This window comes from Diospyros lotus, chromosome 8 (genome assembly GCF_014633365.1).
Source record: "Diospyros lotus cultivar Yz01 chromosome 8, ASM1463336v1, whole genome shotgun sequence".
Lineage (NCBI taxonomy): Eukaryota > Viridiplantae > Streptophyta > Magnoliopsida > Ericales > Ebenaceae > Diospyros > Diospyros lotus.
In genome coordinates this window covers 42,651,058-42,665,580 of record NC_068345.1, presented here as the reverse complement: position 1 = coordinate 42,665,580, position 14,523 = coordinate 42,651,058, and the positions used below count along the sequence as shown (strand labels likewise).

The 14,523-nt window shown below is 39.2% G+C and overlaps 1 protein-coding gene across 1 annotated transcript in view; it reads left to right on the top strand.

Annotated features, from left to right (window-relative positions):
- Positions 1-14,523, top strand: part of LOC127808674 (uncharacterized) — a 39,208-nt gene that overhangs the window by 20,307 nt on the left and 4,378 nt on the right. Inside the window, exon 7 of the mRNA XM_052347240.1 lies at positions 4,966-5,089. Within this exon, the coding sequence (XP_052203200.1) occupies positions 4,966-5,089 (124 nt within the window). The remainder of the gene's footprint in view (positions 1-4,965; positions 5,090-14,523) is intronic.

The window sequence follows — 14,523 nt, the reverse complement described above, 5'->3', positions numbered from 1 at the left end:
TTGAAACACTCCCATCAACAGGCTCTTTCTAATGGGCAGGTTTCCAGACTAAGTCCTAAATTCTAAGTTCGGAACTGTACGTATTCCATGTTTCACTGCTTCAAAAATCAGTGGGTGCACAGCCAGTTAGTCCTTTCTTTGCCATCATTTGTTCGTGATGCTCCTCTTACAGTGGAACTGGCCTTCATTGTGGACAAAAGGGCCATTTACAGGCATGAGTCTCCCTTAACACAGTTTTTTTTTTTTTTTCAGTGGTCTAACTGCCATCCTGATAACAATACTTGGGGAGTATTTACCGATTTGCTTACTCAGTTTCCTGGGGGGGGGGGGGGATTGTCAGGAACCTAAAATTTGTATAAGGGTTTCTTGGTATTTTGGCATGGTAGTTATAGCAGTTGTGCTGTAACAGGCTGTTCAAGGTTGTACCTTTGTATTGGCAGCCTTATTGGCATCAAACTAAACAGCCTGGATAAGGATGAAAACCTAATCCAGCTGAATAAAAGGTATTGAAGCATTTTTCCAGAGTTTTCTGTCTCCTTCTCTCAATTTCTCTCTCTCGATCTTGCTTTCTTTCTTGCCTACTTCTGTTTTTCTTCTCCTTCTCCAACTCATTCTCAAATTCCTCCCTAAGTTCTGCCCTAATTCTCTCAAATAGCAAAGAGTTGATCTTGTCAGATCTGAAGACCTGGCACTAGGGAAAAGTAAAATTTTCACAAATCATTTGTAACAATTCATCATTTAGCAATTTCTTCAAAAAAAAAAGTTAATGATTTCCCGTTTTAGCTCATCTAGAGACACTCACCACTTGGCTTGGTTAATTAGAACCTATTTATATCTAGTTAGCCTCACCTTTAATTCCTTTATCATGCTATGGCTCATGAATTTTTTTTTTTTTTAAGTGAGCTATGCACATAGGACCGTTACCTAAAGAAAATATGAACCATCACTCATTTACATATATTAGTTCTTAAAAAAACCAAGATATGAATTCTTTACGAAAAGATATATGATCACATAATACATCACCAAAATACAACTAATTGCAGGCTTTTTAACATGCTCGCAGCTGGTTCCTTTTACCCCTCAAACCTTTCCCATACCCCTTGATGAATCTGCTACATCTACACACATTTGATACAAGAAAAGACATTTTGAGGTGAACTGTACAGTTCTAAAGCAACTTGCATACTAGAGAATGGCATGAATAAAATTTAAACAAAATGTAACAAACCACATTACATTGCAAGCTAACATGTTTCCCAAAGAAAATTCCATCTAGCACATGCATAGCCATTTAACATATTCAAAATGTTTGCTATCTAATTTTTCATGTCAAGAATGCATGCAAGTAAAAGAGTACTCATACCCCATACCTCGAAATAACTTGAAGAAGAAACCTTGGACCTGGCCTTTCCTTCCATCACACTCGATTCCTCACTATCCCTTGGCCAAGACCTTGACATGTAACAACTTTCTCCTTGTTTTTCTTATTAACTGGTTTACTTAGCCAAGAGCTCCCTCAATTGCATGACTTCACTTCATTTTTGTATATTAGTACAAAGCACCCCACTTGATTCTCTGTTTTCTCTTCAAGCTGAATGTAAAATTCCCACAGTTGCAGGAATTCTTCTTTTCTAGTTTCTGAACTCCCAACTTTCTATCTTGTTTTCACTTCTTCTCTTCATTCTCTTCGTTCTTTACTATTTTACTCTTCTCTTTTACTAACTTCTCTTTTTCTTCACTCTTTTATATTCTTTGCTGACTCATAAAGTATTCTGCCAACTGCTGAAGAAATTTGCTGAATTTTCCTCAATTGTTATTTTTTTCCCTTCAACCATAGTTATACCTCCTCTAGCTGCTGGTTCAATTCTGCAATATCCGAAGGTTCTAGTTTTCTTTTCTACCGGTGGTATCAACTTGTATTTCTCTTACAAAACTATCATTTTTACATCCTTAAGGGGTGAATCATCTTTCCATAATTTCTCTTTATATTCTCACTCTTGGTTGTTGATAAGCTGACTTGTAAAAATCTGCACAAAAATGAAAACCTCACCTTTCCATTTTTCAGATTGTGCAACTAATGAAGAACAACTTTCTTTCTCTGTTTCTTTCTCTCTCATTTGCTAGCCTGCCCTCAATTTTTCTTTACTAAATTACTAATGCACCAAATAGCTAGAACCCTTGCACCCAGAATTTTCTTCTCCTTTTATTACTTATGAAGCGCTCAGTTGATTCACTAACTCTTGAGAAGTTGGATACTGCACCCCAAATTTGACACCTCATGACCTTGTTTCATGAGATTAAAGGATAAATCAACACTTGACTACTAAGTTGATGAGTCATCCTCCAATTAACCCAAGAGTTTAACATCTTCTGCATGCTCTATATATCCATAATTGCAGATATCAAAGCATTTGGCCACTTACATACAAAAACTAATCTATTTAAATGCCTAACTAACCAACACATGGCCACTTGCATTGATTAAATAATTTTCTGCCATTGTATAATTTCATTTACTTATTATTTTATTACTTTCTTAGTAATTTTGATCCTAATATCCATTTGGATCAACACAATGTTCTATGGTCATTCAAGTAATTATACCTAAATAATCCATAGGCATTTACCTACTCATCCTTGATAAATACAAACTACACCATTATTTTTCAGTATTCTGTTCTGTCAATGGAATCTAACGGTGTTCATTTGGGTAAACCATCTTTCAAGTGAAACAAACCTATGAGCTCCCAATTAAATTGCTAACATAACCTGTGTGCCAAGTTGAATTACCCAATCCATCATCTTACTCAATTTAAATTCCATAGCCTTCGTTGTTGATTAAATACTTAATCTAATCAATAACGTCTCCCAAAAGTCATCAATAACCTGCAAGATATGAATTTTGCTTTCTATTAATGTCTTAAAAAAAAAAATACACTATAACATGAGATGTTACACAAGTGGTAAGAGGAAGACCAAGAAAAATTTGTTGAGAGACTCTTAGGCATGTGCATGACAGCCTTATAGAAGGTATGACCATAGATAGAGATGATTGGCAAGCTAGAATCCATCTAGCTAATATCTAGTGGGATTAAGGCTTGATATATTGTTGGTGTAGGAGACTAGGATGAGGTTTATTGAGAATCCAGAAAGGTGGTGGTTTGGTGCCTTTCAGTCGGGGAATGGAGTTTTTGAGTGTCTTTGGTGGCCACAAGATACTCTACCAGGCTGATTTATATTCCAGAAATGGTAGGAATTTGGTAAGAGGTGCCTGCTGTTCTTGAGAATTTCATCCTTTCTTGAGGTTAGCAAGGTTTGGGGCTAGGAAATTGTTCTTGGTCGCGAGTGAGATTATCATTCTTTGCATTTCTTTATAATGACACTATCAAACTTTCAGAAGAATAGCAATGTGCAATGCAGGTTCGTCATGCCTTTATGATAAATAAAACCATACAAAAGAACCCCCTGTACAAAGAATTAAGTCTTTCTATATATAGGTGTAGATCATCTTTGAACTACACAAAAGAGTTGAGAGAAAAGGAAGAGCCCCCTCTTAACCAAAAGAAGAAAATGGCTAGAATAGACCCTTCCACACCTATAAATCCAACTGTCAACTCAATGGAGAACTCAAATCTGTAACGAAGATCTTGAAATCAGGGTTTAACAAAACCTAAAAAATTCTTTGGATTATCATAAAATGGTTGCCTGTAAAGTGTATTAGAAAGCTACTTTACTAGGGTTACAGCAATAATTAAATCCTAGTTGTTGCTCAGAGTGGAATCCTTGTAATCTTAGCCATCATCTATTTTAAAAGTCTAATGCTAGTCACATGACTACTTATTAAAGCTAATAAACCTGACAAAGTTTCCAAAACCTGACAACTTAAATACTAATCATAACTAAACGATAAACAACAACATACCAAGCCTTTATCCTAGTATGTGAGTTTGACTGCATGAATCAATAAAAATAACATAAAGACATTAGTAAATAAAGAAATTTGTCCTGCATTGCTCAGTTTGTTTGTAAGAAACCAAAATAGAAGATTTGTATCTCCCCATAGGAAAAAGGGCAGTTTTAAGATGTTATTCAACCTGGTCTTTCTTGCCTAACCTTGGATTATGTGGCAGTTTCCAAATGTGATGGTTTGTTTTGCCAGGTCGAGCCTTTTCATGTTTGAGAACATATGGTTATGGAAGGAGGGTTTGTTAAGGTGGTTAAGGTTAATGAGAAAGGTGTATGGTGGCGAGCAGCCCCAATTATTGTCTAGCCAAAATTGAAACTATTAGAGGTAAACCTGAAGAAGTAGAACCCAGAGGCTTACTTCTTCCAAGGTGTGTAATGGTAGAAGGATTGGGTTTTGGCATGATAACTGGCGTTACCACAGTTTGCTTAAAGAGACTTTTTCTGGTCCTTTAAGATTTGCAACTTCTTAGAGCATTTCAATTGTCAAGTATTGGTAGGCATTGAAGGAGTTTTATGTTTGGTCTTCTATTTTTGGCTCAGGATAGACACTCCATTTTCTCTTGATTCTTTTGTATAGTTCTTTGGTAACTTGTGTCACCTTTATTATGCTTATTCCCCCTTTTGGTGCCATTTCCATGCCATATGCTTTATTAATCAAAAAAGAATTTGGATGAATTAAAGATGAAAAGTGAAAGCAAGAGTCAACACTTTAGTGTAGCTCGAGTGTACTAGTTTTTTTGGCTAACAAGAAATAAAGTGCCATTGTTAGAAATGCCAACTTCTTTCTTGGAATGATGCACGTACTGAGAAGGCAGTCTGCTTGAAACTATAGTTTAAATTTGAGAGACCAATAATGTTGAAAACAAGTGCTGTCCATTGAATTTGAACTTCATTCAGTTCTAACATTAGTATCTAATGATTTGTGTAATACAATAACCTATTAAACTCTTTGATATATATATATATGATGCTGTGATTTTGTTTGTTGTAATGCAGCCTTCTTTATGGGGGGGAAGATCCTTCTATAGCTGGAATGGTGTTGGACAGTGCTTTCTCAAACTTATTTGATCTGATGATGGAGCTTGTGGATGTCTACAAAATCCGGCTTCCTAAATTTACAGTATGAGTGTTGATTTTGCAGGAGACACTATTTCTTGTTGCTGTCTCCTCTCCCTTTATTCAGTTGGTGTATTATTGGTGTAATATTGGTGCATGCATTTGTCACACGCGGCAACTTACTTCCTGTTATTTTTAATTTTTTCCTTAAATGCTGTAATTGTTATTCCTTTATTTCTGTTATTGCTTATTGTGGTTGTTGCTTTAATTTCCAGCTGTAATAGTTTGTTACTAGGAGAATATTCTAGGGAGAGCCCACGTGTATGGACTAGAATAGGACAAACCGGTTGTTATAACCACTTGTAAGAGGGAATCTGCTATGGCAGCTCCCATGCTAGGATATATCCCTCCTAGACCTTCTAGGAAGAATATCAAGAATTATCATTGAAACCTAATATCTCTCTATCCCTTTTTCTATCTCTCTGTTTCTCTTTGATCCTTCTTCCCTCTGTTTTGCCTAATTCTTCTTTCTTCTACTGTTATTCACTGATCAACACTAAGTAAGTTAGCCTTTGTCACTCGCTGTGACAATTTGGTATCAGAGCTGCGGTCTTAGCTGGAGTTAGTAGAGAATTCTTCTATGGCGGAAGGTACCCGCATGAAGAATTTTGAGTCATAGCTGTAGCAGTTCAGCTCGACAGTGACCGAATTCCAGAATCGTGTAGATCAACTAGAGCTAGGTTCAGAACGCAATCACTAGGTGATCATAGCAATGGATCGCAAGATGGAGAATTCGAAAGGGGGGCTAGAGAGAAGGTTCGATGGTGCTCTGTCTCAAATGTAGGAGGACAATGCGCAAATGAGAGCAAAGCTGGGAGCCCAACTCCAACAATTTATGGTCATGTTCACTCGCCAAAACACGGTGAGAATGGCTCCAGAGTTCCCTCCTAGAGATAGAACATAATCCTTAATACCAAAAAATAGGAGAGACAAGAGCAGTGGGAAAAAGTCATATGAGAAGTAGGAACATATCGAATTTCAACTTCACAATTCTTCACCTTCTCTCGAACAAAATGCACATCAATCTCAATGTGCTTTGTACAGGAGTGAAAAATAGGATTTTCAACTATGCTCTTGGCAGCTAGATTATCACTCCATATAATTCGAGTGTTAACACACGAGTATCCCAACTCAAAAAACAGAGACTTCAGCCACAAAACCTCTATAACACCCTGCGCAATAGCCCTATATTCAACTTCTCCAACCGATCTAGCTACCACAAACTATTTCCTTGAGCCCCAAACTATCAAATTCTTGCCAAGAAACACACATAACCCATTGGTGGATCTCCTAGTAACTTTACAGCCTACATGATCCACATCCGTGTACATAGTTAAGGATAAATCACTAGGAGAAGGAGAAAACAGGAGGCCCAAACTGATTGTTCCCTCAAGATATCAAAGCAGCCTTTTACAGGCTAACCAATGTTGCATCTTTGGAGCAGACAAAAACCGACTTAGCTTGTAAACCATAAAAGCAATGTCCAGTCGAGTATTATAGAGAACCAATGATAGTCCTATAAAGTGATGGATCAGAAAATGAATCACCCTCATTAGTCAAAGAAACTCCCAAATTCACAGGTGTGGCACATGGTTTACAATCTTGCATAGCTGCCTTCTTCAACAAGTCTAAAGTATATTTGGATTGAGTGAGATAAATGCCATTATTATCTCTATGTGCCTCAACTCAAACCCTAGGCAGTAATTCATTGAACTTTGAGTTTTAAGAGCAAAATGTGTATCCAAATCCTTAATGCAAGTCTGAAGGGTTGTAGAATTGGAGCCCGTAACAAGAATATCATCAACATACACCAAGATGATAACACATAAAGAGATGTCCTTTTAATGAACAAAGAAGTATCAGAAACTTCCCTTGCAAAACCCCAAGCTTGCAATGCAGCTCTCAATTTTGTGTACCAAGCTCGAGGAGCTTGTTTGAGACCATAAAGAGACTTTTTTAGTTTACAAACATGAGAGGGAAACTGAGAATTAACAAAACCTTCAGGCTATGACATAAAAACCTCCTCAATTAGATCACCATTAAGGAAACCATTGTTAACATCTACTTGTTGAATATCCCATCCAAAAGTAACGACCAAGGAAAACAACACCCAAATGGTAGGTGCCTTAATGATAGGGCTAAAAGTCTCAGCATAATCAATCCCAGGTGTTTGAAGAAACCCCTTAGCCACTAACCGAGCCTTATGCTTGAGAACTAATCCATCAAAGTTACACTTAACTCTAAATACCCATTTGCAGCCAATAAGATTCATATCATGAGAAAAGGGAACAAGTTCCCATGTTTGATTACGCTATAAAGCAAAAAACTCCTCCTCCATAGCCTTAATCCAACAAGAATCTAAGAGAGCCTCATGAACTGAATTAGGTTCTAGGGTACTCACTAAAGCATGAGGGGAAGTGATAAGAAGCTACTTAGACTTAGATCTGGTAAGCATAGGGTGAATAGAAGGGCTGGAGCAGGTTTAGGTTTAGGTAAATGGGATTGATTTGATTGTTATTCATGAGTAGAAATCAAGCGAGTAGAAAGAGAAGGAGAACTAGCAGAAAACCGAAGTAGATAAGGCAGGCATGGAGGGTTGTGCTACTCGAGGAGAAGAAGAATTGGAAGGAGATGAAGGAAGAGATTGAAAGAACAAAGTAGAAAACCATCAGAAGCTGACTGATGTTTAAAAGAGGAGCAAGAAGAAGAGGATGAAAATAGAGTGGTAAATGGATACTCATCGGGATTGAACTGCACATGCCTAGAAACATAAACTTTCCCTAATAAATGCAAACACTTGTAACTGGCTTGAGTATGGCTATATTCAAGAAACACACATTTGGTAGAGTAAAAATCGAATTTGTGCTTGTTATAAGGTCTAAGGTAAGGAAAACAAGCACAACCAAAGGGTTGCAGCAGCAGGTAATAAGGTCTAAAGTAATTCAAAAGGAGTGTGAAACTTTAGAGGAGAGGCTAGTAACAAATTGATGATGTAGACAGCAGTTTGAAACGCTTTCTACCCTAAACTTTTAAGGCATTTGAGCATATGAGGAACATGAAGAACATTAGGAAGCGTGTTCAGTTGTATATAGAGATAGTTAGCATGATATCATGGCTTATGTCATGAGTTAGCATGATGTCATGGCTTATGTCATGATGATGTCATGATTGTTGTATATGTATGTGTTTCATCTCTTAGTTTTGTAATGAAATAGAGACATTATTCAAACCGTCTCTCTCTCTCTCTCTAAATTCTCACATGGTATCAGAGCCACCGGTGAGAAAATCATAAGTCGCCCGCTGTGTATCCTTTTCCAACATTCTCCAAACCCTAAACTTCTTCTCTTTCTCCCTCACCGTCTTTGTTAAGATCAAATCTCCATTGTCCGGCCATCATTTGCTAGCACCACTGCCACCATAGTGCTCACCTCCATCAGATCAACCCAATCCCAGTGTCATGTCTTTGTCGCTGCTACCACGCACCGCCGATCAAATTTTCCAGATCTGAACTGTCAACGTGTGAACACACTTTTGGGCCATCGCACCCACTTGTTCCCGCCATCGCCAAACATATTTGCTGGTTGAGATGTTTTTGCCCCGATCTCTCTCTTCGATGCTCCAATCGTGACGCCATCACCACCATTGGACTCGTCTCCCTAAGTCCATCCAGATCCGGGTGGTTTCGTCGCCGCCAGCCACCAACCACAATCGTCGGCCGCCGCTCGCCACACACCTCTGTTGTTGCTCCTTCAATCCCATTTCAGATCTAATTTGTAATCCTCGACATGTCTGAACTCAGTCAAATCACTCCTATACATTGCGAGTTTGTTTCAACATTTGCTACCTCTCAACTCTTTGCCCTTTTCAACATAGGGACCCCTGTTATCACCTCTAACAAGTTGAGAGGGTCTGCCAACTATCTCTCATGGGCAGCCTCTATTAAGTTGTGGTTCAAGGGACAGGGATAAGCAGACCATCTCACCACGAAGGCAGAGGATGTCGATCCAGCCAACAAAGTTAGATGGGAACAACTTGATGCTCAGTTGTGTAATATTTTGTGGAATTCCATTGATCGTTCTATTTTGCAGCTCTTTCGGCTGTTTGAAACCTGTTATGAGGTTTGGACGGAAGTCGTTGAATGTTACACCAACAACATTCAGCGTCTCTACACAATTATCCACACTATCAAGAACATCCAGTAAGGTCACTCTATGGAATCCTATCTGGGCCAGATGCGTTCTCTCATGCAGGAGTTTGAAGCTCTTCTTCCATACTCTGATTCCAAAGCCGCTCATGATTCTCAACAGGAAAAACTGTTCATGGTCCTTACATTATCCGGTCTCAAGCCTGAGTTCGAGCCTGTCTGCCATCATATCTTAACTAGGTCCACTAACCCTACTATGAAAGATACATACAAAAGATTACTCAATATGGCTGGCAGTTCTTCCTCTTTTGGTACTTCTACAGGTACCCCTCCCAAGGCCTCTACTCTTGTGTCTCAGACTTTCGGCTGTAATCAAGGCTGATCCAGTAGCTGCTCTTGCCCTCACTGCAACTTTTGTAAAAAAAAGGGGCATGAGGAAGGTAAGTGTTAGAAGAAGCATGGTCGACCAGCTGCCCCTCCTGCATCTCAGACATCTCGAGCGGCTCATATTGCCCAGAGTGCCCCTAGTCCAGCATCGGGCCCTCTGATGGTAACCTTACCAGCTACTGACTATGAGGCTTTCTTGAAGTTCCAGGCATCTTAGCCATCTACTGGTCATCCCATGGTTTGTGTTACTCAATGCCCTTTTATTGGGCCTTGGATTTTGGACTCTGGCGCCACTAATCACATGTGTGGTAATAAGAATCTTTTCTCTACCCTTACACTTTCTGAACATTTACCAACCATCACTCTTGCAGATGGCACCAAAACACTTGTTAAAGGGATAGGGAAAACCTCTCCTACCTCCTTTTTCCCTTTAAATTATGTCCTTTATGTCCCATGTAGTCCTTTTAATTTGCATTATGTTAGTCAACTTACTAGAGAACTAGATTGTTCAGTGACCTTTACCTTTACTTTTGTTTGTGTGCAAGATCGAGGTACGAGGCGGACGATTGGCATCGAGTGTGAGTCACCCGACCACTATCATCTTGTTGTGTCTAGTTCGCCAGTAGCCTACACCAATGCGACTTCCCTAGATCTCCTCCACTCTCGTTTCGATCATCCCAACATCTCCAAACTCAAGAAGTTAGTTCCTAGTTTGTTGTCATTATTCACTTTTAATTGTGAGTCATGTCAGCGTGGTAAACACGCTCGTAGTTCTTTTCCTAGTCGCGTCCAAATAAGGTTGCGAGTCCCTTTTCCCGTGTGCACTTTGATGTATGGGGGCCCAGTCAAGTCAACTCTACTCTAGGTTTTTCATATTTTGTTACTTTTATTGATGACTTTTCTCGTTGCACTTGGTTGTTTCTCATGAAAAGTTGGTCTGAATTGTTTTCTGTCTTTGAAACATTTATTGCTGAAATAAAAACACAATTTGGCATTTCTATACGTGCTTTCTGCAATGATAATGCCCCTGAGTATTTTTCCTCTTAGTTTACTACTTTCATGACTGCTAATGGCATCTTACATCAATCTTCTTGTTCTTGCACGCCTCAACAAAATGGTATTGTTGAGCATAAAAATCACCATCTCATTGAAACTACCCGAACACTACTTTTACATGCCAATCTTCCCACCAAATTTTGGGGCGATGCTGTTCTTATTGCTTGTTATCTAATCAATTGCATGCCATCTTCTGTGTTACAAGACCAAATTCCTCATTCTCTTTTGTTCCCTACACAACCACTTTATTTTGTTCCCCTTTGTGTATTTGGATGTATCTGTTTTATGCATTCTTTTTCACTTGGACAAGATAAACTTGCTGCCAAATCTCTCAAGTGTATCTTTCTAGGCTACTCTCGGTTGCAGAAAGGCTATAAGTGTTACTCTTTTGAGTTGAACCTGCTATCTTATATCGGCTAGTGTCACCTTCTTTGAACAACAGTCTTTCTTCTCGATTGCTCAATCTGATTCACAAAGTCTTGACCAGGTATTGCCTATTCCTTTCTCTTTTCTTCCGTTGCCCTCTTCGGGTCCATATGTCTCCTTCTCTGTGGACCCCCCACTACTATCTTTAGGTCCACACTCCACGGATCCTCCACTTCTTACATATCATCGTCGTCCTTTGCCTACTATCGGTGCCAACATTCCTCCAAAACAGGACTCTCCTAACTCACACTTTTCGTCAATGGTTCCTCCTACCATGGATCTTGAGCCAACTAGCCTTTCTGTTGCTCCTCGCAAAGGTACACAATCCACTCATAATTCACACCCTCTTTATAATTTTTTGTGCTATGAGTGTCTGTCACCTACTTTTAGTGCCTTTGTTTCGAGTCTTTCCTCTGTTTCTGTTTCTAAAATCACAGGTGAAGCCTTGTCGCATCCAGATTGGCATCAAGCTATATTCAATGAGATTAAAGCCTTACACTCAAATGGTACTTGGGATTTGGTGCCCCTACCACCAGGAAAGACTCGTTGGTTGCCGGTGGGGTGTTCACTCCAAAAGTGTGCCCCAATGGATAGGTGGATCATCTTAAGGTTCGCTTGGTTGCCAAAGGCTATACACAGATCTATGGGTTGGATTACAATAATACCTTATCTATTGTTGCTAAAATGGCCTTTGTTTGCCTATTTCTCTCTGTGACTACTATACGTCATTGGTCTCTCTATCAGTTGGATATTCAAAACGCCTCCCTCCATGGTGATCTATAGGTGGAGGTTTATATGGAGCAACTACCTGGTTTTGTTGCTCAAGGGGAGTTCAATGTAGTCTACAAACTCAAGAAGTCTCTCTATGGTCTAAAACAATCTCTACGAGTCTGGTTCAAGCCTTTGGCCTCACCTGGAGTGAAGCTAATCATTCGGTTTCTATCGACACTCCTCTTCTTTATGCATCTACCTTGTTGTTTATGTGGATGACATTGTTATCACTTGGAGTGATCAAGTTGGTATACAACAGCTAAAGGAACATCTACATTAGCACTTTCAGACCAAAGACCTAAGCGGACTCCGGTATTTCTTGGGTATTGAGGTTGCACAATCAAGAGATGGTATCTCAATTTCTCAGAGGAAGTATGCCCTTGACATCTTAGGAGAAACTGGCATGGTGAATTGCAAACCGGTTGATACTCCAATGGACCCGAATATCAAACTCTTGTTGGGACAAGGGGAGCCCTTTTCAGATCCTGAAAGGTATCGAAGATTGGTAGGTAAACTGAACTATCTCACCGTCACTCGCCCTGATATTACTTTTGCTGTGAGTGTAGTTAGTCAATTCCTCAATTCTCCATGTGACTCTCACTGGGATGTTATCTAGATTCTAAGATACATCAAAAGAGCACTAGGTAAAGGGCTACTCTATGAGGATAAGGGACACAAATATTTATTGTTATGCAGATGCGGATTGGGCAGGATCTCCTTCTGATCGTAAGTCAACCTTTGGGTATTGTGTTCTTATGGGAGGAAATCTAATTTCTTAGAAAAGTAAGAAACAAAATGTAGTGGCTAGATTAAGTGCAGAGGTAGGGTATCGGGCTATGGCTAATGCAACTTGTGAGCTCATCTAGCTTAAGCAACTCCTGCAGAAACTTAAGTTTTGTAAAGTGTCTCCTATGAAGCTTATTTGTGATAATCAGGTTGTCTTGTACATTGCTTCCAATCCAGTGTTCCATGAACGGACCAAGATTATTGAAATCTACTATTACTTTATTAGAGAAAAGTTAGTTAAAGGTGTTATTGTTACAGAATTTGTTAACTCCAGTGATTAACTTGCAGATATCTATGCTCTAGCTTAAGGGAGAATGTTGAGTTGTATGTAGAGATAGTTAGCATGATGTCATGGCTTATGTCATGATAGTTGTATATATATGTGTTCCATCTCTTAGTTTGTAATGAAATAGAGACATTCTTCAAACCATCTCTCTCTCTCTCTCTCTCTAAATTCTCACAAAGTGAAATGATGAGGTAGGATTGGTTTGAGTATATAATTGACTAAGGCCAATATTAGAAATAGGAAGTCTCTTACCATTTCCAACGGCAACTTTGTCAACACCGTTGTATGGAGCATGAAGAGATAGATTGTCTAGGCTGGAAGTGATATGGTTTGTTGCTCCAGAACCAACAAACCATGAGGGTTCTCCATGATAAGAAGGCAAAGAAGACTGAGATAGGTTTTTGGGGGGCTATGAGAAATTTCCAAAGTGAGCCCCTTGAACTGAACCCACTTCACTTAAGAAGACTTCATTAGAGTCACTAGGGGTAGCTATGTATGCTCTTGGATCTGATTGAGCAACAGTACTAGGTCTTCCAAAATTTTGGCTAGGACATCAACAAAGTGGCCTAGTTTACCACGCAACTAACAGTAAATTCTCCTACCAGTAGATCTACCACGGCCTCTTCCTCCTCTATTCATATAACCACCTCCTCTTGGCACAAAAGCACCTCCATTGTTTACAGATCCATTACCATTTCTCAGCAAGTATGAAGCCATATTAACATGCATAGACGAGAACGCAACAGACTCAAAATTAACTGCAAATTGTGGCATGTTCTTATCCGCTAGTCTATGTTCATGCATCAACAACAAATATTGGACTTTCTCTAGGTCTATGTCATCCACTTGATAAGTGATGAGACTAACAACAGTCTCATAATCATAATCTAGACCATTAAGAATAGCAAGCAATAAATCTTTATCATTCAAAGGCTCACCGATGGCAGCAAGTGCATGCCCTATGGTTTTGATTTCCAGTATATAGTCATTTACCAATAATGAATCCTTTTTGATTGACCTCAATTGCTGCTTTAATTGAAATGACTTAGCAATAGTTTGCCGAGAATAAAGACTTTACAGAGAAGACCATGCCTAGATGATTAATAATGAATCACCTGTGCGAATACCTCTTTGTTGATTGTAGAGAAGAGCCATCTAAGTAGCAACTGATCAGATCTGATCCAATTCATGTACTCGGGATTGACAACAAGAGATTCGGACTCACTGGCTGTCGGATCTAACACATACTTCATTGGAGGTGGAGATTTATTGAGGAATGGCAAAAGATCGAACGCTTTAATCATCACCAAGATCTGAGCCTTCTAGAAGATATAATTGCTGGAATCCAGCTTGATAGGAATAAAATTGAAGTTTTTCGCCACTGCCTCAAAATCAGATTGCAAAGCTGACGATAAGGGAGAAGAGAAACGAGGCAGAGAAGAGGAGGAACTAAGATCTGGATTGGAAGCCATTGACATCCGTCTATGGCTTTGATACCATGAAGCAAGAGCTTCTAGGGCATGAAAAGAAAATGCGAGAAGAAGAAAGAAAGACCTCACTGAAAAATCTTACTGAAATGAAA